At 44.5% G+C, this 22,829-nt stretch overlaps 2 protein-coding genes across 2 annotated transcripts in view; both read right to left on the bottom strand.

The window, feature by feature from the left end:
* Positions 1 to 1,668: 1,668 nt before the first annotated feature.
* LOC137802778 (pannexin-3-like) lies at positions 1,669 to 7,968 on the bottom strand. Its single transcript, XM_068600898.1, has 4 exons — positions 7,785 to 7,968; positions 3,370 to 3,512; positions 2,880 to 3,094; positions 1,669 to 2,512 (listed from the first exon to the last, which is right to left on the bottom strand). The coding sequence occupies exons 1-4, from the start codon at positions 7,966 to 7,968 to the stop codon at positions 1,669 to 1,671; spliced, it is 1,386 nt and encodes a 461-aa protein (XP_068456999.1).
* A 3,470-nt stretch (positions 7,969 to 11,438) lies between these two features.
* Positions 11,439 to 22,829, bottom strand: part of pknox2 (pbx/knotted 1 homeobox 2) — a 93,118-nt gene continuing 81,727 nt past the window's right edge. The window contains exons 6-12 of the mRNA XM_068600897.1: positions 22,457 to 22,642; positions 22,140 to 22,275; positions 20,360 to 20,457; positions 16,823 to 16,942; positions 16,503 to 16,579; positions 15,741 to 15,913; positions 11,439 to 14,460 (exon numbers count right to left, since the gene is read on the bottom strand). Coding sequence (XP_068456998.1) covers positions 14,177 to 14,460; positions 15,741 to 15,913; positions 16,503 to 16,579; positions 16,823 to 16,942; positions 20,360 to 20,457; positions 22,140 to 22,275; positions 22,457 to 22,642 — 1,074 coding nt within the window. The 3' untranslated portion in view covers positions 11,439 to 14,176. The remainder of the gene's footprint in view (positions 14,461 to 15,740; positions 15,914 to 16,502; positions 16,580 to 16,822; positions 16,943 to 20,359; positions 20,458 to 22,139; positions 22,276 to 22,456; positions 22,643 to 22,829) is intronic.

Below are 22,829 nucleotides of genomic sequence, written 5' to 3'. Positions count from 1 at the left end.
TCCTGCCCTTTTACCCACAAGGCTACTTGCCTGCCTTTGTGTCCTTGACTACATCGAAAGAATTGCACGCTTTCTCTGTGGATAATTCACTGTTGCACATTAGTCACCGGGGCTCGTTCGACATGGTACCGCATACGCTTCTGTCCCACGGCTGGTCCCTGTAAGAGAGGCGGTGGTCAGTAATTTGTGTCCATGGAGCTGCAGCTGAAGGTGGATGCCACACGTTTAATATCTAGTGGCTGCTTGCTGTATCATCTGTTTAATTATCAGTTAACATGAATAACGAAGACTTTGATCAAAAATCCCTCTCAGTTAAATGACCGTGATGTGGAAGCGCAGACACATTAAACTCAAGCCAAATGCTAATAAGTGCATTTGAATAAAACCTGCATTTACTGCTTGAAAATACAGTACTGCTCGTGACAGCTCATTCAGTACTAAACAATTATATACAGCAACCTATTGACGAACAAAAATGCAAACTATAACCTCAACAAGACATTTGAGGACAGAAACAGCAGTGTTCTACTAAAAATAAAAGCACTACTAAGGTGAGTGGCTCTCTGCTGTCATTAGATGTATGATTCAGTTTGACTTTCTGAAGTATGGCACGGGTAGACTGCTCCTACTTAACAAATATAATTATACATTTGACACTCTGATAATTCACAGACGGATAAAACTTTATTTGCTCATGACGTAAATAACAGTATAAAGAAGCAAAAAGGAAATGAGTACAACAATGTTCTAAGTTTATGAACAGTACATTACAGACAAGTTGCTACTGAAAGGGTTTTTTTGCCTCTCAATTACAGACGTACGTAAACACGTACGTCTGTAAGTGAGAGGCAGAAAAACATTTAACGTCTCACATTATGATAAATATATTTGGTACATGGTATAATAATACTTTGCTCATACTAATGCATGGTGTTCTCTCACCATAATAACAGCAAATGTCATTTACATTTACATGCTCGCTGTCACTGCCCCCCTCAAAAAAACACACCAAAGTGAGAGACAGAAAGTCTGCGGCAGCTTCATGCTAGAAACTAACACATCGAAATCCATTGACATTTCTAGCCAGAACAATTTGCCCTGTAATTCTAAAAGAGTTTTCTGTGTTGGTCTTCAGACCACAGAAACTTCATTGATGTCCACAGCCTTTGTGGATACAGTACTCTTGAAAATCTACTGTAGAGCGTGTCCCGCCCCGCCCCCATTGTTATCACATTGATTCAGTCCATAGGAGGCCTAGTAATGACTAAATGGTGCAGTCTCCTTCAACTCATGGTACCCCTGGTGGTTTGGCTCTGTGAAGAGACAGAGAGGGCAGTTAGGGCTAGGAAGTACCACAGATCTATCTCCTCTACATCGTGCTTTTCAAACACTCTTTTAGAAATATAGGCAGTTCAGTCTGGCATTAAAAAGAAGAAAGAGCAGAGGCAACACAGTTACAGACCACGAAGAGAGAACTAAGACTTAACTATGTTTGTATTTACTTGAATTTGCTTACAGTTGCAAATGTTTCTCAAACTGCTTTCTCCGGTACACACACATACGACCTCATTGTGTATTCAGTGTCTGTTCACAGAGAACTGCTTATGCTATCTTAAATATAAAGCACTTGCTATTTATTTTTCAGAGCCTGTATATGTAGTCTGGAGGTCACTTAATAATTTTCTGTACATCCCAGATTATGAAGGCAAAAATAGCCACGAGCAGAATGCGTTTGAGTGAGTAGATAAGTGTTACGGTACCGAGGCTCATATTCTCCTCCACCAGAGGCCTCTTCTCGCTGCAGTTCACAACTCTTCCCTGCGCCGCTCCCAGAATAGTCATGATGTCCACGAGATTGAGCTTCCCTTCCTCCTTGGCCTCCTCCACCTCCTCTGCCAGCTCCATCGCAGCCTCCTCACGCTCTTCCATCTCCTCCTGCGAGAGCATCGCGCTCAATCCCTGCCCCGCGGTGGCGCTGCCCACCTGTGGCGGCGCCAGCGAGCACAGCGCCCTCACCTTCCCGTAGGACATCAGGTGACCGACGTTGGCGCGCAAAAAGAGCAGGAGGACGTTGAGGTCGTTCAACGGGCAGCCGAGTCTGCGGCGGTTGAGGAGGTCGAGGGCCGGGAGGACCTCGTACACGGAGAAGAAGGTGGTGTCCCAAACGAAGAGCCGAATCAGGCTGAAGAGGACGATAGGAGCCAGCAGGACGTAGATGGCACCGTTGGCCACGCTTATCACCTGAAAAACCAACTGGCCAATCATTTTGCACTGAACCAGTTCAGGAACCCAGTTCTGATCACGCAGCATGCCCGTGCGGACAAAGCAGCTGAACTCGTCCTGCAGGAAGGCGGACAGGTGGAAGTAGGCCAGGTAGAGACAGGCGGCTGTCATGAAGGTAAGGAGGAGGAAGCCCCGCAGGAAAAGCATGCTGACCAGGAAATAGGAGTTTTGCTTGCACTGCAAGTATCGTTCCAGAAGAGGGTACTCGAAGTAGCGCTTCTTCTTGGCCCTGCAATTGAACAAGGAAAAAGAAAGTCAGCACCAAGTTCTCCTTGATGTTCATCAATCCCAGCTGGGAGCGTCTCTACCCAACCCCAATCCTCTACTTTTGGCAACTTTGAGCTGCCAACAAGATCACTTCAGAATAACCTTTGAGCAATATTTCTCACTGGCAGATAGTTTTATTTGCTACTGCGATGACCCAATTCCTCGGATTCCTATCGGAATCCAGTTTAATTTAACAAGGCATATTCTAGTTTGGGCGGGAAATCTAAGATCAGGTTACTGAAAACATGGACCCGGAAGCATTTTCTTTAAAAAATACATGAACAGCAATGAATATTCATGCTACAAGCCAGCAGTCGTCGGTCTCTTACCTTTGCAGTTCGGCCTGAAATGTGAGAGGGTTCTTGGTGCTCTGGCGCATGTCCAGAATGCTCTGGGCCATTCGGATCGAGCGGTTGTACGACTTGTCCAGTTCGTCAATTATGAAGAGCAGGTCTGAGCCCAGCGTGGGCATGACAAGCTGGCGCCAGATGAGAGCCGGCAGGTACATCAACACGGCCATGGCCAGAAGAGAGTAGGGGAACATCTGGATGGACAGCGAGAGAAAAGAGTTGAATCAAGCAGACGAGTCAAATCAACATCGACTTTACAACCCAAAAAAGTCTGAATACTTTGCAAACGGTTTGAGCAACAAAGCATGTACTCTGCTTCTCATTAAATGTGGCACACTGACATCTTTTAACTGGGGTTTTGCAAGTTACACCGAAGAGAACGAAGGTTTCAGCAGTTTAACTTCGTCAGCCAGCCACTCTCAGTGGAAAAATAACAAGTGGAGCAAGTTTGATCAGACTCTCAACTTACTTTGTGTACCCAGAGCGAGCGCTCCTCAAAGTTCCCATTGCTGTCAAACTCATGGTGCATGAGAGAGTCCCAGCAGTATGTGTCGACATAGCTGGCCTGCTTCATGGTGAAATTGCTGGGAGGGAAACAGCTGATCTGAGGCCCTGCAGAATAAACAAATGTTGATTTGTAACATTATCTGCTAATATGGGGAATTACTTTCTGCTTTATCAAATTGCCTGTAAGCAGCTGCTAAGCGCTTGATTCCACACACTCAGACACACACACGCACACACACACACTCACACACACACCTACACACACAGACACACACAATTTAGTACTTATATCCTTGTGAGGACACATTGCTGTCATGCATTTCCTATTCCCTTACACCAGTGGTTCTCAAACTTTGGGGATTGGTTCAAAGGCTACGACAACAAAACTTACTTTAAGTTGGTGCTTCTGTCATTGGTATATTTTATCTTTGTGGCTTTTTACTTTAGTGGGGCGCAGAGTGCGGGGGAATTTCTTTATTTCGTATATTGCAAAAGTACAAAGTACACAGACATAAAACTAAGTCATTATTAAATACATGGCGAAATGCCTGGAGTTTGGTTAAAATGTTTATGTCACACCGTTTAACAGTTACGCTTGCGCGACGAGGATCTTAGCAACTCACCGATTCTTGGCGTTTTGCCAAATGACAATATCCGTGAGATCTCCATGAGATCATCTTTTCTGCTTTCAGAATACCGATCTAAGCGCAACATTGAGCATTGATTGAGAGCGGCCTGCAACCCTGTTTTGAAAAGATTTGTAGCAGGCTCACTGAAGCCACTACTGATCCAACGTTCTGGCTCACACATATGTGTTTTTGTTATTTTGAAAAGATATGCAATGTAAAACTCAGTGAAACTCTTCATTGCCAAATATTTTAACTTGTTTTGTTGAATTGCTCACAGGTTGCACATTGTTGTTATTATCTTGTAAAGATATTCGGTGCAAAACATGTTAATTGCAGCCACAATCATAATAATACAAATAATTATTTGTGAAATATTACTTTCACAGAGAGATCCGTTTTTGCATCGTTACAACAAAGTGATTGCACTTTCTTTTCTTTTTTATTTCTGATGGAGCGATCTGGTTTACCTGAAAGTGATTGCATTCTTCTTTATTCTGTTATTTGAAAAAGCACAGATGGAGTAGTCACACAAAGGTGTTTTAATCAAAATTCAGCACGTACTATTTTGTTACAATTTTGGTTGGACATGAACATTTTTCTTCCTCCAAAGTGGGACGTGACCAAAGAAGGTTTGAGAACCACTGCATTACACATAAAATGTCTGAATCCTCAAACAGGCCTTTCTAGGTCTGTCCCAAAGTCAGGGCTCAATGAGGCGACTGTGGCTCAGTGGTTAGCATGCCCGTCTTTCAATCAGAGGCTCGGTGGTTTGAGCCCTGGCTCTGCTAGTCCCTGTCGTTGTGTCCTTGAGCAAGACACTTAACCCTGAATTGCTCCCTGTTACTGTCTACGGTGAATAGAGCAAAAATTGAAGTTGCTTTGGATAAAAGCATCAGTGAACTGTGATGCATTGGCCAAAAATGTCCTCACTCATCTGTTCTTCACAAAGTTAGCTGTACAAGTAGTACACACACAGTGCTGGGCGTCCACTACCAGGCATGTACATGTAAGCTTCTGCATTTTCTTTTCCGTGGAACATCATTTCACTGGAGAAATCATGTGTTTCCAAATGGCAACCCGGTATTTAAAACCCTGGGCGACTCCCTTCCAAATTTGGCCTCCTCCACCTTATATTTAGTTCACCTTGATATAACGACATGTAGTCCAACCACTTGAATCCATGCTCCAGCACCCATCTGTCATTTCCCAAGGGTGCTCCACCCTGAAGCAGAGAGCTCGGGAGGGAACACACCAAGGGTGTGTCCGACCTAATGCAGAGCCTTGGAAGAAAAACAGAGAGCTACTATTTTTTTCTACAACACCACATCTGCCCAGCGTTCTGAAAGTAGAAACATACTGCAAGTAATTTATTGTCAGGATGTGATTTATCCTGCTGGTACACCTCATTACAGGCAACCGTTACACGGCCCAGATATACTACAGCGTGTGTATGCATATGTGCAATTAATCAGCCGGATTCAAACATATTGATGGGGACACCGAAAATATAATTCTGGCAGCTGAGCTTTTAATGGAGGATATTCATTTTGGCCCGAGACAAAGAAGACAGGCGAGGTTGCAGTTTGTATTTCCAGACTCACACTCAATTCAAACTAATTATTTCATATGATTAGCCGTGTAACATGTATTTTCTTTCACATATTTCATGTAAGAGCAATATGTTACAGCAACACCAGTCATAAACGCCTCACAATTCACCTTTACTCATAACATATTTTATTCTGGGCCAGCTTGTAAGGACATAATGAAACCCTATTAAAAGTGGATTTTATGGAAGGCCAACATAGTGAAGCTGGTGAGGACAGATGGTCGCAGCAGTGGTTGGTTCATCACCATCCATTACTGGCAGCCACGTAATGAAATGATGTTACAGGGTGTCATTTCTAAAAAGGTTTTGTAAAGCTGTCTGTCACATTCTCTTTCCTCGGGAGCCTCACAAACCCCTGAAGGCATCACGGCGGCGCAATTCATGTAATCTGCTCCGAATGGTGCAAAACATGGTACAAACATGAAACAGATCCGTTAGAAAGTTGTGCTTGTTGTTACTTATTGATCCGATGATCTTAATTTAATGTTGTATTCTGCTGAACATGAAGCTGCATCGCTCTGTGAGTGATTCTGATGCTATCTGTGCGTTGTAATGCAGCTGACTGTGGAAATCCGTTTTCTCCACTTTGCTGGTGTGTATGTTTGTGTGTGTGTGTGTGTGTGTGTGTGTGTGTGTGTGTGTGTGGGGGGGCGCAAGCATTGACAACTCACCCGAAATAAAAAAACAAACGACAGCAGATGCCTTCTCATGAAATCTTGTTGAATATCCCGCTCCCTGTGAGCCATTTGGCAAAGTGAGGCAACCTACATGTATGCCACTGCTCCTATCTCCGACTCCCACTCCCCAATTAACATTGGCAGATCGTCGCCACATTTTGTGCTTTGTGCGAGCTTTCTTGGCTGAGAGTCCAGGTGCAAGTAAACCAGACAGCAGCGCAATCAAGCGCCGTTATGAGGGGAAAGCCAGCCGATAGGCAGCCAAGATCCATCAGTAGAGCCGCGCACCCCGCCACCACATCATGTTCCACGACCCCCCTCATCCCCCCAAGTCCCTTGTTAATCAACATATCCTCTCATTTGACTGAAATAGAGGGGAGCTGCCACACAAGAACTTTGCCTTGTAATTACAGCGTGCCAGCGTTAGTGAACGCTGCTCTCAGTCATGGCAATTAGCATCAGAAGCATCCGGCTGATTGCAGACCAGCGCTGCAGAGACAACGTTTAGTACAAAGTCAAGGGAGTCAGCCTTCTCAACAATAGACTTGTACTGCAGTGTTGCCACGTATACTTTGGATTGTCAGCTGCGCTTTTTGTGTTCCTTAAATGACCCATGTAGACGGACAGCCTGTTGGCATGTTACATGTGAAGAACCGCCCTGCTGTTTTAAGAACATGTCATTCCCTGTGGTCTGGACCGGATGAATGGAGTCCGAGGCAATTGTGATTTGGTGTTTTCAGGAATGTTGTGTTGTCACAAATGGCTGCGTGGTATTATGTATTATGCTGAGAAGCGCTTCAAGGGTGACGTGGTGTTTTTCAACATGGACAAAATCTCTCATGTTTAGTGTCCAAGTGACTAATGAGGAAAACAATTTCTGAAACTGGTCCAGTATTGAGCGAGAGCGTCGCTTCAGGGGCTGCAAAACATAATCCTACTGGACACTTGCCCACCGTCAATGTGCGTCCACTAAGAAGCTTGTTTTTGTTCAGTCAGTTTGTCTTCCATGAATGTGAAGTAGTTGTTTGAGTGTTTTCTCCCTCTCGCTTTATTCTGTCAAGGAAAATGCTGTGTAACTACAACTCTAGTTGTTGTTGCTTCCTCCTTAAGGATACATCCTCAAGATGGCTGATACATCCTCAAGAAGGAGGAGGGAGGAGCGAGGATTGAGAAGATGTTCCTGAGTGAAAAGCACAGACGGCTCGCTTGCCATGTTTCAGGACTTCTAACTCAGCTTTGGTTTCTTCAGTACACACCATTGTGTTTGAGTTGAATTAAATACCATGGGCCGTGGTCTAAGTATGGTATCCCTCCCTCATCAGAAGTTTAACTACAAACAAGTAAAATATAAGGAACTCAAGGACAAACAGTACACGTTTAGTTAGCGCAGGACGCCGCATCGCGGCGTGATTCAAAGAGAAGAAATGGCCTCACAGACCGGTAGACACAGCGAGCTGCTCACCCAAGGAGATTTCGCGGGCGAAGGCCATGGTCACCAACAACAGCGGAAGGCCGACGGACACAAACTTGATGACCTTGTCCAGAGGAAGCTCCAGCTCCAGGTGGCTGATCCCGTTTAACCCGGGGCTGTTCTGCAGCAGGGCATCAGATAGCATGGCCTTGGCGGCCGCCTGGGCGATGGACATTTTGAACTCCTGCCCGGTGATAAGAAAACGCTTTATTTCCTGACACAGTCAAGGAGGAAGGACAATATTGTGTGATCTCAATACAAATCAGACTCATGACCTTAGTCACATGCCCCTCCTTCTATTTCTCTTTATATAATAAAAGAGAAATAACTATAAATTTAAAGATACATCGAGAGTACTTTTTCAATCAGAAAGGCTATTAACATTATTCCAAGGAAGCGAAAGCCATCTTACCGTAAGTCTTCCAGCTTTCTTTGGTGATTTCGAAAATATGTTTGCAGAGCCAAAATGTTCCTCTAAAGGCCGGCACGGTGTTGGAAAGCGTCTTAAGTATTCAGGGAGGGCCTCTGTAAATGAGAGGTTGGATCTGGGCTGGACCCGGCCCGAGCCCGGTTCTGGCTCTAATTATAGGGAGGACATCTGGGAGCATGTAGGCGCACAGATGGCACGGACTCTAGCAGACCTCCAGCACTCCAGTCACATTGGGCAATGCAGTGTGTGTGTGTGTGTGTGTGTGTGTGTGTGTGTGTGTGTGTGTGTGTGTGTGTTTCTCTGGTCTAGCCCTGCTGTGAAGCACAGTGGCTGTGGCCCACTTCAAACAAGTGAACCATCGCCTGTGGCTTTTTCAGCCTCTGTCATTCTGAGACTATTTTTACTGCTTTACAGCCTCAGGGCGACTCCTGGCTGAGATACTGTACCATACAACTGGGATGATCATGTTGCTGTTCACTGCAGTGTATGTGTTCAGTGTGTAAAAAAATGTATTTGATTAAACGGAGCTGACAGGACTGGAGAACTGGTAATCAAATTAACAAACAAGCATTTGGCTCGTCCCTGCATGGGAGCAGTTTTTCTGTAAGGTAATTTGTGCTGTAAATTAAGGAGAGCCACAGTGTAGTTCAGTGTTTCACGTGGTGTGTTGAATCACACAAAGCAAAACAACAGAAGGGTTTAAAAGATCAGCAGCGCTTTTTTTTTTTTTTTTTTTTAAAGTAAAAGGTTCAAATCTGTTTGAGAACAGAGGCTCTATGAATAAAAGCAGAGTAGGATCGTTGTCATCATGCATTTAAAAAAAATCGGATTAGAATGTCTCATGTCATGAGGTAAAAAAAATCCACAATCATCACGGGGTTGTATAGAAGTCTATGCTTCATGTGTTGGTGCTGCATTGTCTCTACTGACCAACCGGGGACAACTCCTCTGGTTGTATAGAACTCTATGCTTTATGTGTTAAAGCTACATTCTCTCTTCTGGCCACCAGGGGGTGACTTCTCTGGTTGTATAGAAGTTCATGCTTCATTTGTTAAAGCTGCATTCTCTCCCCTGACCACCAAGAGGCGACTCCTCTGGTTGTATAGAAGTCCATGCTTCATGTGCTGGCACTGCATTGTCTTTACTGACTAGCAGGGAGGGACTACTCTGGTTGTATAGAAGTCTACGCTTTATGTGTTAAAACTGCATTCCCTCTCCTGATCACCAGGGGGCGACTCCTCTGGTTGTATAGAAGTCTATAAATGACTCTACTTCTCTCTCGATTTATTCCTTCAGTAAAAATTGTGAACATGAGTTTATGTCTCAATCTCTAGTTGCTCTTATTTAATACAGCGTGATGATTATTTAGTAAATGATGATCATTTAGAGTCCATAAAGCAGGGGATGCTTCAGGGCGGGGCTATGGTGATTGACAGGTCTCTACCACTCCGTTGTCCGGTCTGGGAGTTGCTGTGTTTTTGTCCTGAAGCTTTACCGTTTCACAGTGAGATGCTTGCAGAGGAGTCAAAGCAACAGGAGTTGAACAAATGAGACACCTTTGCCTCAAAGCCGTCATTTTAAAGAGACGTCAGTTAAACATGGCGTACAGTTAGACGAACAGAGCAGTGTTACTGTTAATTCAATGTACAACATGAGGTTATGTGACAAGATTGATTGGATATTATTTTTATACTCTATATATATCATTGTGTGAATGACTAAAAATGTTTCTATACAAATAAAGAATGACGTGATTGAGTGATAGATATTATATATGTAGATATATATATACCTTTATGGCACCATAAAATGAAACAGCAAACTAGTGCTGAATTTAAGAGAATGTTCTTGTTGAGACAATCATTTAACGACAGCAGGCCTTGGCACTTGTAAACAAAATGTCCCCTTTATAGTTGAATTGGATGCAACCTTGGTTCAAGAGGGAAACATAAGTAATCTCAAGGTGAAATGTCAACAGTTTCACGATGCGCTGCACAGATGGTGGAGGGCAGAAGGTTTGCTCATCTTAAATAACGACAACGCAGGAACACAGGAAATGGAAACGCTTTCATTTGTAGTCCTGCGTTTGCTGTTTCCTCGTGTAAGCTTCTCCTCTCTGCTCTTTTCGTCAGTAGGACCCATCACCTCAACCTAAACTCAACCCTGCCGCCCAACAACTAAACTGCATTCTCTATTGTCTTTTCTCAAGGCTTATGGTGGCACTTTTCAAGTTTCATGTTGTAAATTGAAAGAAAACCCAACAAAAACCCAGCAAACTACTTAGTTAGTAGAGTGAAACATTATGGTTGGGCTTAAAGTAAGTACAGTTGTTACATCATTATTATTATTATCTCGATTTCACGTGGGACACAAATCAGCGGTCTCCTGGGTGAAAGTTCGGTTTATTTGGCCCAAACAAATCTATAAAATAATCGATCCCATTCTTTTTCTTTGCATATTCTTATGACTTTATTTGTATGGTTGCTGACCATTCCTGCATTATTTAACCTTGTATTCATTGAACCTTGAACCCTGCTGGTCTGAAGTGCACCACATTGACCCCCCCAACAACCTGACTAATGAAAAAGAGGTGCGAGTAAATGATTCATGAGCAGTTGTGCTGCTGCATGTACGGCCGCCCTGTAATGAATTAAAACCCCTACCTTCTACTGCTATATGGGATATATTAATATATTTACATTGTATCCTCTTTGCTCTGCTATTAGTGTTCAGGCAAGGTCAGGGCTACTCTCCTCCCGCTGCACAGGAAGTCCTGTGTGGAATAATTCTAAAAATGTTGCGATGCCCGTACTCTCAAGCAAGCGTTTTATCAGATCCCTTTCAAAAATACCATGATTTCCTCCCACACACGAGAACCTTTGACTTTTGCTCTCTCGTGGAGATGTCAGCACTGATCGCCTGGTGCCGCTGGTACGCTGGTGCGTTACTGTGGAGCCCAACATGGCCGCTGCAATTCAAGTTCCTCTTGCCCCCGAAAAAGTGTCCGAAGGAGGAGAAAAGCAGCAGAGGTAGACAATGACAGATATTTAATAAGTGATGCTGCAATTAAAGAATGACCTTTTGTAGTGGGGGCAGAAAACAAAGCGCGGATGCCATTATACACAAGCGCTACAAGCCGTGTAAACACCCACGCGATGTGGCTCGCTCAGCTAACACCCACGGGAGTGATTGCCATTTTACTCCGGGAGGAGCGGGATCCACATTTCAGAAGCTGGAACCCTGTGGAGGAGAGAGCTCTGCTGTCTGGGAGGAGGGGAACTTTTGGGCGGGCGTCTTCCAGCGAGCTAAAATCACAGGCTCGAGCAATAACCAGTGGGAGGGAGACTGCGCATGTGACAGGAAAATGAGGGAAGCTAAACCAATATTTAGACTAACTCTATAATCTGGAAATAGGTCACAATGGAGCCGGGCCTCCGAGGGTTTGGAGATGTCGAACATACATGAGCCGGGCTCCCGTTGTGTATGTGCACGGGGAACAATGCCGCTGCTCATTATCTTCTGTTCGGTTCTTTTTCCTGCTTCTGGTCTCTAAATGCCCTCAAACTGCTTTATCTCCTGTTTGGTGATCTATGGACCTGGATGCGTTTGCTCAGCCTAAACATGTGCAGAACTTTCATATCACAAAGCCAACAGCAGTACCTTTACATGTTTTAATTATTAAAATTGGCCTATTGAAACACAATAGATTATGACAACCAAGTGTATAAATGAAATAGAAATATTCCCTATTGTCTGTCACTTGCTCTGGAAGATCCATTTTTTTTAAAAAGCAATTGAGAAAAGAATATTAATGAGCAACATACTTCACAATGAACAATCAGAACATTCAATATAACATGTTTTTTTCTTTTTCTAGCTTCACATTAGAAACAAGCGTATCCGTTTGTGTGTTTTAGTACAAAACAGAGAGCTGAAATAGTTTCACAGTTTCTTCAAAATCCTTCACATAAAATTGAAAGAGACGTCAGCGCTGAGTTTCCATTCTCTTCCTCTTTTTCCTCAAAATTGTCGTCTTTATCTCCTTGAAGACGTGTGTCAGTAAAAGACAGAGAGCTTTGCCGGTTGGGCATCCCAACGTCCCCCGGCCCGGACTGTGGGAGATGTGGGTGGGACAGTCTGTGGAGTCCTGTTGTGTGACGGATTCACCCCGAGGTCACGCCAAAAATACACAAGCAATTCTCTAAGACGGACTTGATGGCTGAAGTCAAGTATGTGCATGGCCACCTGCTGATACAACGGCCTTATTCAGAGCGTTTGCAAACATGGGTCCGCCACCTACTGGACTCCACCGGTACTACTCCTCTCCAACCAACAACCAGGAGCGTGCCGTTGCCCACTGAGGCCGATCACAATGTGCCGACAACACCTGCATGTCTTCGAGCGCCTCGATGAGCCGATGAATGTGGTGTGTCTTTTTGACCCCTGCAGGATTAGGCCTTGCCTCGACCCAGTTCAGGTACCCGGGTTGACTGGGGCCCACTTCCAGGCCGTGTTGGACTAGGTTATCAAGAACCTTCTAGCCGGTCAGGTTCAGAGTGGTTTGGTTGATGTTATGTTGGGCGCGCAATCCTGGGGCTGTCAGTTAAAATGAATCTGACTGTATTGTAACCTTAGTTCTATGAGTACAGGCGGAGCCCTCAACTAAGGGCCCTCATCGCTCCTACACCGCCAGCATACATGCTGCTTTATGTACTGTGGGGTCCGTATGGATTTTAGTGGACACGTCCTGATTGCCAAGCTACACTTGTGATTGGAGAGCATTACCCACAGTCCAGCAGAGGGCTCCACCCTTTGCTTACAGACCTACGGTTACAATAACGTAACCTTCGTCTATCAGGAGCAACCGCCGTGGTCTCGTTGTTCCTTGAGCTACCATCTGAGGCCACGCAAAAGAAAAAAGAATAAATATGCAAACCTTCAACACCAGAATGCAAACATATGAAAAATCTGATATACATACTATAAGTGTAGTCAGTATACACTAGTTTACTACTTTTTTTTTCTTTTTTTCTTTGCACATGAGAGGAAAAGAATGAACTAAGATTGTTTAAAAAATCATGCTCTAAAAGGTTTGCTGGAGCGATGAGTCAAATGTTTCGCTCACGAGGAAGAAACACGGCGACCTGAGAACCTATGGACCGTTGAAAAGGCGTGAAAGATGTCGCTGCAGTGGAAGCCGACACATCGGCGTTCAGTCACTGCTGAGGGTATTTGGACAGCATAAGTACTTGTTTTAAATTTCTCTTCACTCTTATTTTAGGAAGCAAAATGACACATAAACTGCAAAGTTACATGTAGAGCGTACTTATAATGTACTTGTAAATTTACGTTGTCATGGTATTTAGACAGAATATGTTCAGTTTTAAAAGTAGTTCACATACATACACATAAAATCTCACTGTGCAAATTATGTTTTTGTTTGTTTTTCTGTTTTTATGCATGTGCAACTACTCCAACCTACTCGTTCTACTGTTCCCTTTTTTAAAGTTCACAGTAAACTGCATTCAAAACGTGTTTTTTTTCTAAAAGCTTCTGCAAAGTGGTTAAAATATGTCTCAATTTAAAAATGTCAGCAATCTCTTCCACTTCTGAGTTCCTGTGTCATTTCTGTCCATAAATAACAGGAGCTATAGAGTAAAAAAATGTGCTACTATCCAAATATTTTGAGAGCTCACTGCATTAGAACATTCACTAGTAAAATGAAACAACACATATTCATCATCAAAAGTCCCATCCGTCCGCTGTAATCGTGATGTCATTGTGTCTGAGTCGCTCTGCATCAGAGTCTCTGATGAATTTGGAGAAAACCTAATATGTCCTCACATGCTCCCAAGAGTCACTTAGCATTAGAGCTGTCCTCGTCCAGTTTGAATGAGGCTGTGCTAAGGGGACACGTGAGGTCAAAGGTCATAGGGTCTTTTCCTCCAGTCGACTACTCTAGTTCCTCCCTGTGCTCCATAAGCAGATCTCTCCTTCCTCCTCCGCCTCCTCCTCCTCCCCCGCTGGACATTAGCCTCCCCCTGTCATTTTCCTCCTCTGCGTCCTCCTCCTCCTCCTCTTCCTCCTCCATCCCTTCCTCCTCTTCTTCTTCCTCCTCCTCTTCCTCCTCCTCCTCGGTGCCGTCCATGGAGTCGTCGGCTCCCAGCATGGCTTGCTGCATGGCCAGTGTGGCCGAGTCCGAGGACAGCGACTGGAGGCTGTCCATACTCAGCGGGTCTGAAACAGAGGAAGGGGGGGTTTTAGTTTCCTCAAGAGCCAGTGGAACAGACGTGAGAGCGCCTGTATCTCCTGTACTGTGACTATTCTTCAGTGAAATAGAATATTCAAGCTGTGTACAGATTCAAGAAGTTACATCAAATCCTCCTCATTTGATTGGACCGGTGGTGGCCGGGCCTCGAGCTACTTTAGCTACACTGAAGTTGTAGCTACTTTAGCTACATTAAAAGCTCCCTGCACTAAAAGCTGAAGAGTAATACAAAAAAAACTATGAATACAGAATGTTTTAAAAATATTTGGCGGTACTTACATTGAATAAACTATTGAACTTCTAATTATGCAGTTTGCTACTGCCTCGAACAGAGCAGGGCGTCATCATGCCGTGGCCTGGCTAAACTCTGCATATTTATGTATTATTATGTATATATTATTATGTGAATCTCTTCCTGTCCTGCCACCAACCTGGGCCCAGTCTACCTCGTAATGGGCTCGTTCCCTCCCTCCGCTCACTCGCCTGTCGTTCGTTCGTCAGCTCCTCATCCCTGCCGCATGTCATCCCCGGCTCTCCACCCACTCACCTTCAGATCACTGTCTCAGCTGCTGTGGTGGCTACATTTATAAGACAAGCTTTAAAAAAAAAAAACTGTTCCTTGTAGTCCTGTTTGCTGTGCCCCAGGATCCCGCTCTCCCCCTCCTTCTGTGCAACCTCAGCCACATCCCCCTCATCCATCCTGGTCTCTCAGTAAACCTTCGAACTCCACCAGCCTCTGTATTGTCTTAAGCCTGGCTCCATCCGTGTGACTCCACACACCCTATCCAGTTTTCCCCCTGCCTGAATGAAACCTACACTGAAGATTATCCTCCTTTCCTGCCGCTTCAGCGATGACAGTGAAGTTCGCTCACTCTTTGCCTGCTACAGCTGCAGTGCAGAGATAGCGGATAATGAATCACGCCCGATGACTAAAATCTATAACCTAAAATGGGCCTTTGATGACTGAAAACTATTTCTTTATCAAACTATTCTCTGGAGAGTCGGACCCCCTGTGCTTTGGAACACACACTCAGATCTAATTTAAGATTCCCGTAGAACAAATGCTGAGATTCTTTCCCCACTAAGAATATTGTACTCTTTGTTCTTGACTTTTGCCTTCGCGTCTTCTCACATAAACACAAGTCAACAGTGACCTCTAGTGGGGACATTTCAAACACACAGTTTGAAATGAAAACGTAAGGGGGTGTTTGTGTTTCTGACTTCCTGGGACATGTTGGCGTTATCTTACTGTCTGAGTTGTTTCCCGATCGGTGCGACTGCAGAACTCCGGCCACGATGGAGTCGGGCCAGAAGCGCTGAGTGGGACGGTGCTGGGACTTCATCTTCTTGGCTTTAGGGGCCGGGTCCGGGTTACTGGCGTCCAGCATGGGCTGCAGGATGCGCCGACGAGCATTGATGAACCTGCACAGGAACAGGAAGGATGTTTTCTTTTCTCATATACTTATATGGAACCAAATATACTAATTCTATTACATTACTGTCATCATTTTAAAATATTCATTGTTATAAAATACAATATTTACTGCTACATGAATTTACAAGAGAAACGTAAATTACTGGGAATAAAAAACTTAAATTGTAACATATTTGAACTAGAGAATATTATCGAACAAATAGCATCTTTTATGTCAACCAATTATAGATTTAAAAAAAAGTTGAATCTCAAGGCACAAAGTAGCAAATTATGCACCTCTTTTCATCAAATAGCTTCCATATCTAAAAAAAAAATCCCAATCCAGTTCCATGAGAACAAAAATATACTTAAAAGAGTGACACATGGCGTGAAGGGAGGCAGTTTGGTCTGAGGTGTACTTGCTCTATAAGACCAGGAGATGGCAGCACAGTGCAAGCAATGTGCTGGGCCGCTACAGTGAATCCTCCACTCTGGACTCCATAGGCTTCTCCTCCAATAACAGAAAGTGTCTCCCTGTCTCCCGTGTCCAGGAGGACTTTACAGACTTCATGTTCCTGCAGCAGCACAGCAGCTTACCAGTTGTTCACTTGTAAAAGCGTGAGATTAGTTTGTCCCGCGATCTGCCTTTTCTCGTCTTCTGTTGGGTACGGGTGCTGAAAGAAGGAACACACGGCATCTGAGTTGTCGAAGCCCTTTTCCTTGAGTTAATAGCATTCATGTGACGTCTCTGATTGGCTCTGACTGCTCAGGTGAGAACACTGCAATGCTCCATTCTCAATAAACCTCCCCCTTCATCATACGTCCCTCACATCCTCCTACGCTGCTCTGCTTCTAGCTGCCGCCTCACAACCTCTCCCCCTCCGACAGGCCGACGTGTCTCAGACTCCTCGCCTCACCATGAGATGCTGAAAGAGCCAGGAGCGCATGATGTTGGTGGCGTGTTTGGGCAGGACCCCCCTCTTATTCTTGGACTTCTTGTCTTCGCTGTCCAACAGGGACGACAGGTCCAGGTTTACCTTCACAATGAACACAGGAGGGGAAGCGAAGGGAAGGGAAGAAAGGAAAAGGAGAAAAAAGAAGCGGATGGTAGGTCTTACTTATTGTTGCCACGGAAACAAAGGGAGACGACCAATTACCTATCGTTTTTTTTTTTTTTCCTGCTTTTTCCGTGGCAAGGGCAGAAACACCTCCTCAAGAGTCACCATGGAAACTGAATTTGGGTAATGGCACTTAAAATATAAAAAAGCAGCGCCCTTGACTGTGGGAACACAAGAGGGGTCAGTCGGTCCTTTCGGAGCCGGGACGAGGAGCATAAAGAGCCAGATCAGGCCGGGCTTGGGCACAAGTTTGGGCTTCACATTGTTGAAGGGCTGCTACAAAGTGTGGCTGTGTTTGTCTTGGCGTCTCGTCGGTGTTGACCTAAGCCTGTCTGTGTTCACTGAGAAATCATTATTCAGATGTTATTGTTTGGAGGACGAGGCGCTCTCGGAGTATTGACAGTGTTTGACAGCCTGCTGTGCTTATACGGGCGTGTGTGAGTCCATGTGTGTGGTCTGGCTGAGCCGTACTTGTGAGGACCGGCTCCGTGGTCCACTGTCCTTGTGAGGACTGTGATGTCATCGCTGGGTCTGTGGTCGCACGTAAAGGTATGGTGAGTTAGTGAATGGTGTGGATGTCCCACTTCGGAGTGGTGATGAGGTTTGAGTTGGGCCGGGGCATTAACAGAGAAGAAATGGTGAAATAATGGTCGTCAACAAATCCCATAGAAGGACCAAATCAGCAGTAAAATGGATCCACTAACGAGTATTCATCTCGTCTTCCCTCTGTGCCATAGAGCTCCATTAAAAACACATCATGGTGACATGTTCCTTCATCACACACACACACTTACACACACGAACACACACACACACACGAGTTTATTTTGACTCAATTCCCTCGTACACTGTCCTGCTGCCACAAATACACACTGGAGCACACAATGTGAATTAATCCGCTGCTGGAAATAGTTCCCAAAACATGTATTTTTGTACTATTTGAGAACCTTTTGATCACATCTACAGTTGGCCAGTTGTTTCAGGAAATTACTCTTAGTCTCTTTAAAAAATCAAACAATATTTCTTTTGAGCTATTACAGTAAAGTATTCAATGAGATTCAATGGTATTAGGGCTGAAGTTCAAGAAGCAGGGTCGGGAATTCAGAAAGTATTGGAAAATGGACAAAGCCAACACTGATTTAGGTCTTTTAGCGGGATTTGTTTAAAATATAAAACGTATAAAAAAAAATGGCCAGACTAAGCATGGGGCCAACATGCTGCTCCCCACGTGGTACACCACTGAAGGGTTCGGGTGAGACATGTCCTCGTTATGGTCCTGCTTATGGTTGACATCGGGCCCAGAGCCAGAGAGGAAGAACACAAGATGACGCAACATCCTCCTACGTGACAAAACAAATGCATGTGTGCGTCTGGATGAGTTAACTATAGAACAGTATGCGTTTGTTCATTTCATTGTGGGGATGAATGTGTGTGTGTGTGTGTGTGTGTGTGCTCTGAGGCAGATAATATGAAACACAATGGGCCTTCATTCTTCTCTGACACTATTTCTATACACATGCGCCACGTCACATCCCACTTACTGCCTGCATAGTTGTACAATGTAACATTATAATGTGTGACATAACTTTTGAATCCAACATTATAATTGTACCATGCAGCACCGGCGACTGAGTTGTTTTTTTTTTTTTGGATGATTTCTTTGAATGAGGTACCCATTTGTGGAGGCTAAAACACTTCAGAGGGGAGCATACTGCATGGAAAATTCATATGCATAAGCACAGAGGACAAGAAGCATGAATACATAAAAAATGCAGGTCTTCTAAAGAATATAAAATTGATTAATTTAATGCAGCGCGTAGTGGTGGAAAGAATCCCTGCTGTCTTGGAGATAAATAACACACAAACCTATATGCAGCCCCCTTAACCCACAACAGACCGATAAACACACACACACACACACACACACTAGCATCCCCTCATACTCCCTACACGAACCAACAGTCATTACAGTTGCAGCTGGGTGTCACGTGGATGCCCTCCTCCTCCTCCCCGTTCCTCCACCCCTCCACCCCCCCCCCAGCCTTGGGAGTGCGCGTGTTGCGGTGGAAAGCAAGGTTGAATTAATTGGCGGCACCGAGCTCGAGAGTGTGATTACTCCGGGCTTGTCGGCAAAGTAGCAACGGGGCTGTGTTCAATTCCCCGCCCGCGTGTACCCTCCGCCTCAGCTGGGCCGGGACTATTCACGAGCCACCCTCTTGACTGTCAAGCACAGAGGTACCTGCCTGACACCGAGCCGCCTGCCGGCCGCTGCCGCTGCACTCGGATCCCCGTCTGAACTCCCGCTTTCTGGTTCGATCTGCGAGGAGCGTCGAGGCCGCGAGTCCAGAAGACCGGCCGCACCACTGGGCCTTGGATTCACTCAGCTATTAGGCTCGCTGACTCGTGCACATGTTTGAAATATCATTATAGAATCGCATTCTTTAATTCAGACTGAATCCTGTCTGTAGGTCGGAATTCTAATCTATTTCACGACTCTTATTGATGCAGTTTCTCATTCAAACTCTCAAACCAGAGTTGATGATTGTTGAAACAGTGGGAAGACAATTTGTTTTGTTTTTGTGTTCGAGTTTGAATGAGGTAAAAAGACCGTTTCTCTGAATGGAGTCCATCTTTAAGCTGCACATACTGTATAACACATGTTTCTTTCACATCCAACTCTTTAGGTGGAGACTTTATTCCGACCAAACAGGAGTTGGTAATTGTTGGAACAACAAGACGGTTTTGATTTATCTATTTTGCTCGCGTGAATTTGAATGGACCGTGTTTCAATAAGAGTTCAAATGACTTTTGTCTGACTGGAGTCAGGTGGCTTTCAGGAGAGCATATGAATTGTCCAAATCCTAGATAATTATATTTATTATATATTCACTTCTACGCCGGTCACATACTGTAAAAGGGGCGGAAATGTGCCACTGGGGTGTCATGATTCCATCACTGCCTGAGCATACAGCAACAACAATAATGTATAAAAGGTTGACGACGTATGAGTGAAAATGTGTTTTAGCTTTCTGAGTTTCAAATCCTGTATCGCATCATGAAATATCTGTAATCTCCCGTGCAGATAGTAGTGCATGTCCTTACACGACCTTCACACAGTCAAACCTGACCGCATCATTTAAGGGCCCGAAACATCACGGGTTTGAACTATTTCCCTTTGGTGCGTCAGCGGGGGGGGTCTGTGTTCAGACAGAGACATTGAAAAGGCGCCCGGGGGTCTCGGAGCTCCTCTTCGAGATAACAGATGGAGAGTTGCTGCGAGGGCACAGGGAGGGAGCGAGCGCGTCGGCCAGAGCGTCGTCGCTCAGCCGGCTTTACCTGGGAGTTCTGGATCTGGATGGTTCCCGGCGGCAGCGCCTGCGTTAACACTTGCCCTTGCGATGTCACCATGGCAACCGGCTGGTACAGGGTCCCACCTGAGGGGATAATTTAGCATCATGAGTATCAAGTGGCTCCAGCAGCTCCTGGCAGCCACAGCTCGCTCTGCCACCAGAGCCGTGTTTCTTTCTTTGTCAGCCGCGCAAACACAAACAAATGTAGAGACAAAAGATTAGACTTTGAGGTGCGTTCCTGTCTTTCAACCCGGGGAGGAAGGAGAAGAAGAAGAAGAAGAAGGAGAAGAAGGAGAAGAAGAAGAAGACGAAGAAGAAGAAGAAGAAGAAGAAGGAGAAGGAGAAGAAGAAGAAGAAGAAGAAGAAGAAGAAGAAGAAGAAGAAGGAGAAGGAGAAGAAGAAGAAGAAGAAGAAGGAGAAGGAGAAGGAGAAGGAGAAGAAGAAGAAGAAGAAGAAGAAGAAGAAGAAGAAGAAGAAGAAGAAGAAGAAGAAGACGAAGAAGAAGGGGGGGGGAGTGAGCTTTTGCTCTTGGCGCAATTAGTCTTGATCAAGACACTCTTATCAAAGTCTGTTTGAGCTCTTCAGTGTGTAGTGATCAAAGGCTGATATTGATTTATTTTGGGTTAAAAGAGATTTCCGGAGGGCAGGATTAACATTTCACTGCACAGGCTTGACATTAAGAGATCGTATCGGCAGAGCAACATGTAAAGGATATTATTAAAGTCTGGTACACGTAGTGTACAGTACACAAACAGTATACATACAGTAAACAGCTCTATTTATACAAACAAATGTTGATGTTTGCTGGAAGAAAAACATATTTGCTCTTAACTGACTGTTTCACTGTTATAGTCAGACTTCTCATTGAACTGTCTCTGTTTAATCGTACACACAAACGTGGCATGTCTCCTGATAGCCATGAAACTGGGGAATTTGTATCTTACTGTCTGAACGTGCAATTCCTTTGTTATCATAGCATGCCGAGGCCGATCTAAAGACGTCATGGGGGGATAAAGCCAAAGACATCATGTGGACCTTTGTGTATTGATAACCATACGTATGTAAAAAGGTAGTGCTTCGCTCATTCTTTGAGCAGTCTTGGATATGCAATTTGTCTATCACGTTCTGACTCTGCTCCTTCCTTGCAACAAATACATTTTCTGATTAATAATTTTACCACCAGGTGTCAAGTACATTTTTCAAACAATATTGCATAGTAGTGAACTACATTTAACTTTCAATGCTTCTAGTTTGTCATTTCAACTGTCCCCCCTGACAATGATGATCTCTATGATTCACAACAGGTGTTGCATATTACGATAATTTCACCATGCGAACAGACGGTACAGTTCAGTACTAGCAAATGCAGTTATACAATCTTGACCATCGGAAAAAGGAAGGGTTTAGATTTGAGACAAAATGTATTCCCATTAACTGAAACCAGAGATATGTAAAAAAAAAAAAAAGAAAGAAAAAAAGAATATGCGTGTTATAAAAGCAAGTGTGATTACAGGAGTGGACCTTTATGTCATATGACGTCTGTGGATTGTATATGTGCTGTGCTGTATGAAACTGCTGGTCTCCCCACAACAGCCTGAACCAATCCAAGTCACATGGGTCTTAAATATGCAGATTTCAAAATAAACCCCTCCCCCAACTTTTAAATGTGACATAGCAGAAGGAATACTCCCCTCACGCTAATACAAGCCATGCAAATTGGATGTGAAAGTGTCAGAGTCCTGGTGTTTATGTCATCACGTGCTTACCCGATACCACTTGAGAGTTGATGGTCGTCATGGCGACATTGCCCTGTTGCAGACCCCCGGCGGCCACCAAAATCCCTGAAGGGTTAACAGAGCTGGAGACAGAGGTCATGGATGGAGAGGAGGTCTGAATTAGTTCCTGGGGGATCACAGAGAGATATTAGTGAGCAAATGCAAAGAGGCAGCTCGACTATTTCAGACTGAAGAAATCCCAGAAGCCAAATCTACCTGGTGATAAATGACCAGGTGTATCTTGGGAAGTGCTACTCAGAAAGAGACACCATCAAGGAAGTAAGATCCACAGAGAGTCCATGACTGACCTGCTGCATGTTGAGACTGGTGTGTGACGGGGAATAGGGTCCTCCGAGGTCGTTACGGAGGAGGTTGTCGCTATGCATCTTGGTCTTGAGGCAGGTGATGTAACGGTTGCAGAAATCTTTACAGAGCTCATTGACCTTCTCTAACTCTAAGAGGTGGATTCGCAACACCTGAATGGCCTTTACCATCTGTGGGAAACAGAGACAGACCATAAGCAGATCACCACCACAACATGCTACTAAGCTAATCACTTAAGTCAAACACATAAACACTTCAAATGTAACATACAGCATTAAGCCAGACTTACTAGTGTTTTCAAAAACATTTGTGAATATCTATGGAAAGACGAGGGTGTTAAAAGAGGAGCAGCTCTAT

Source organism: Clinocottus analis, unplaced genomic scaffold, assembly GCF_023055335.1.
Source record: "Clinocottus analis isolate CAN_PGR_092001 unplaced genomic scaffold, fCliAna1.0.p SCAF_5, whole genome shotgun sequence".
Taxonomy (NCBI): domain Eukaryota; kingdom Metazoa; phylum Chordata; class Actinopteri; order Perciformes; family Cottidae; genus Clinocottus; species Clinocottus analis.
Note: the sequence above shows the minus strand (reverse complement) of the source record. Positions and strands in the feature narration are given on the sequence as shown.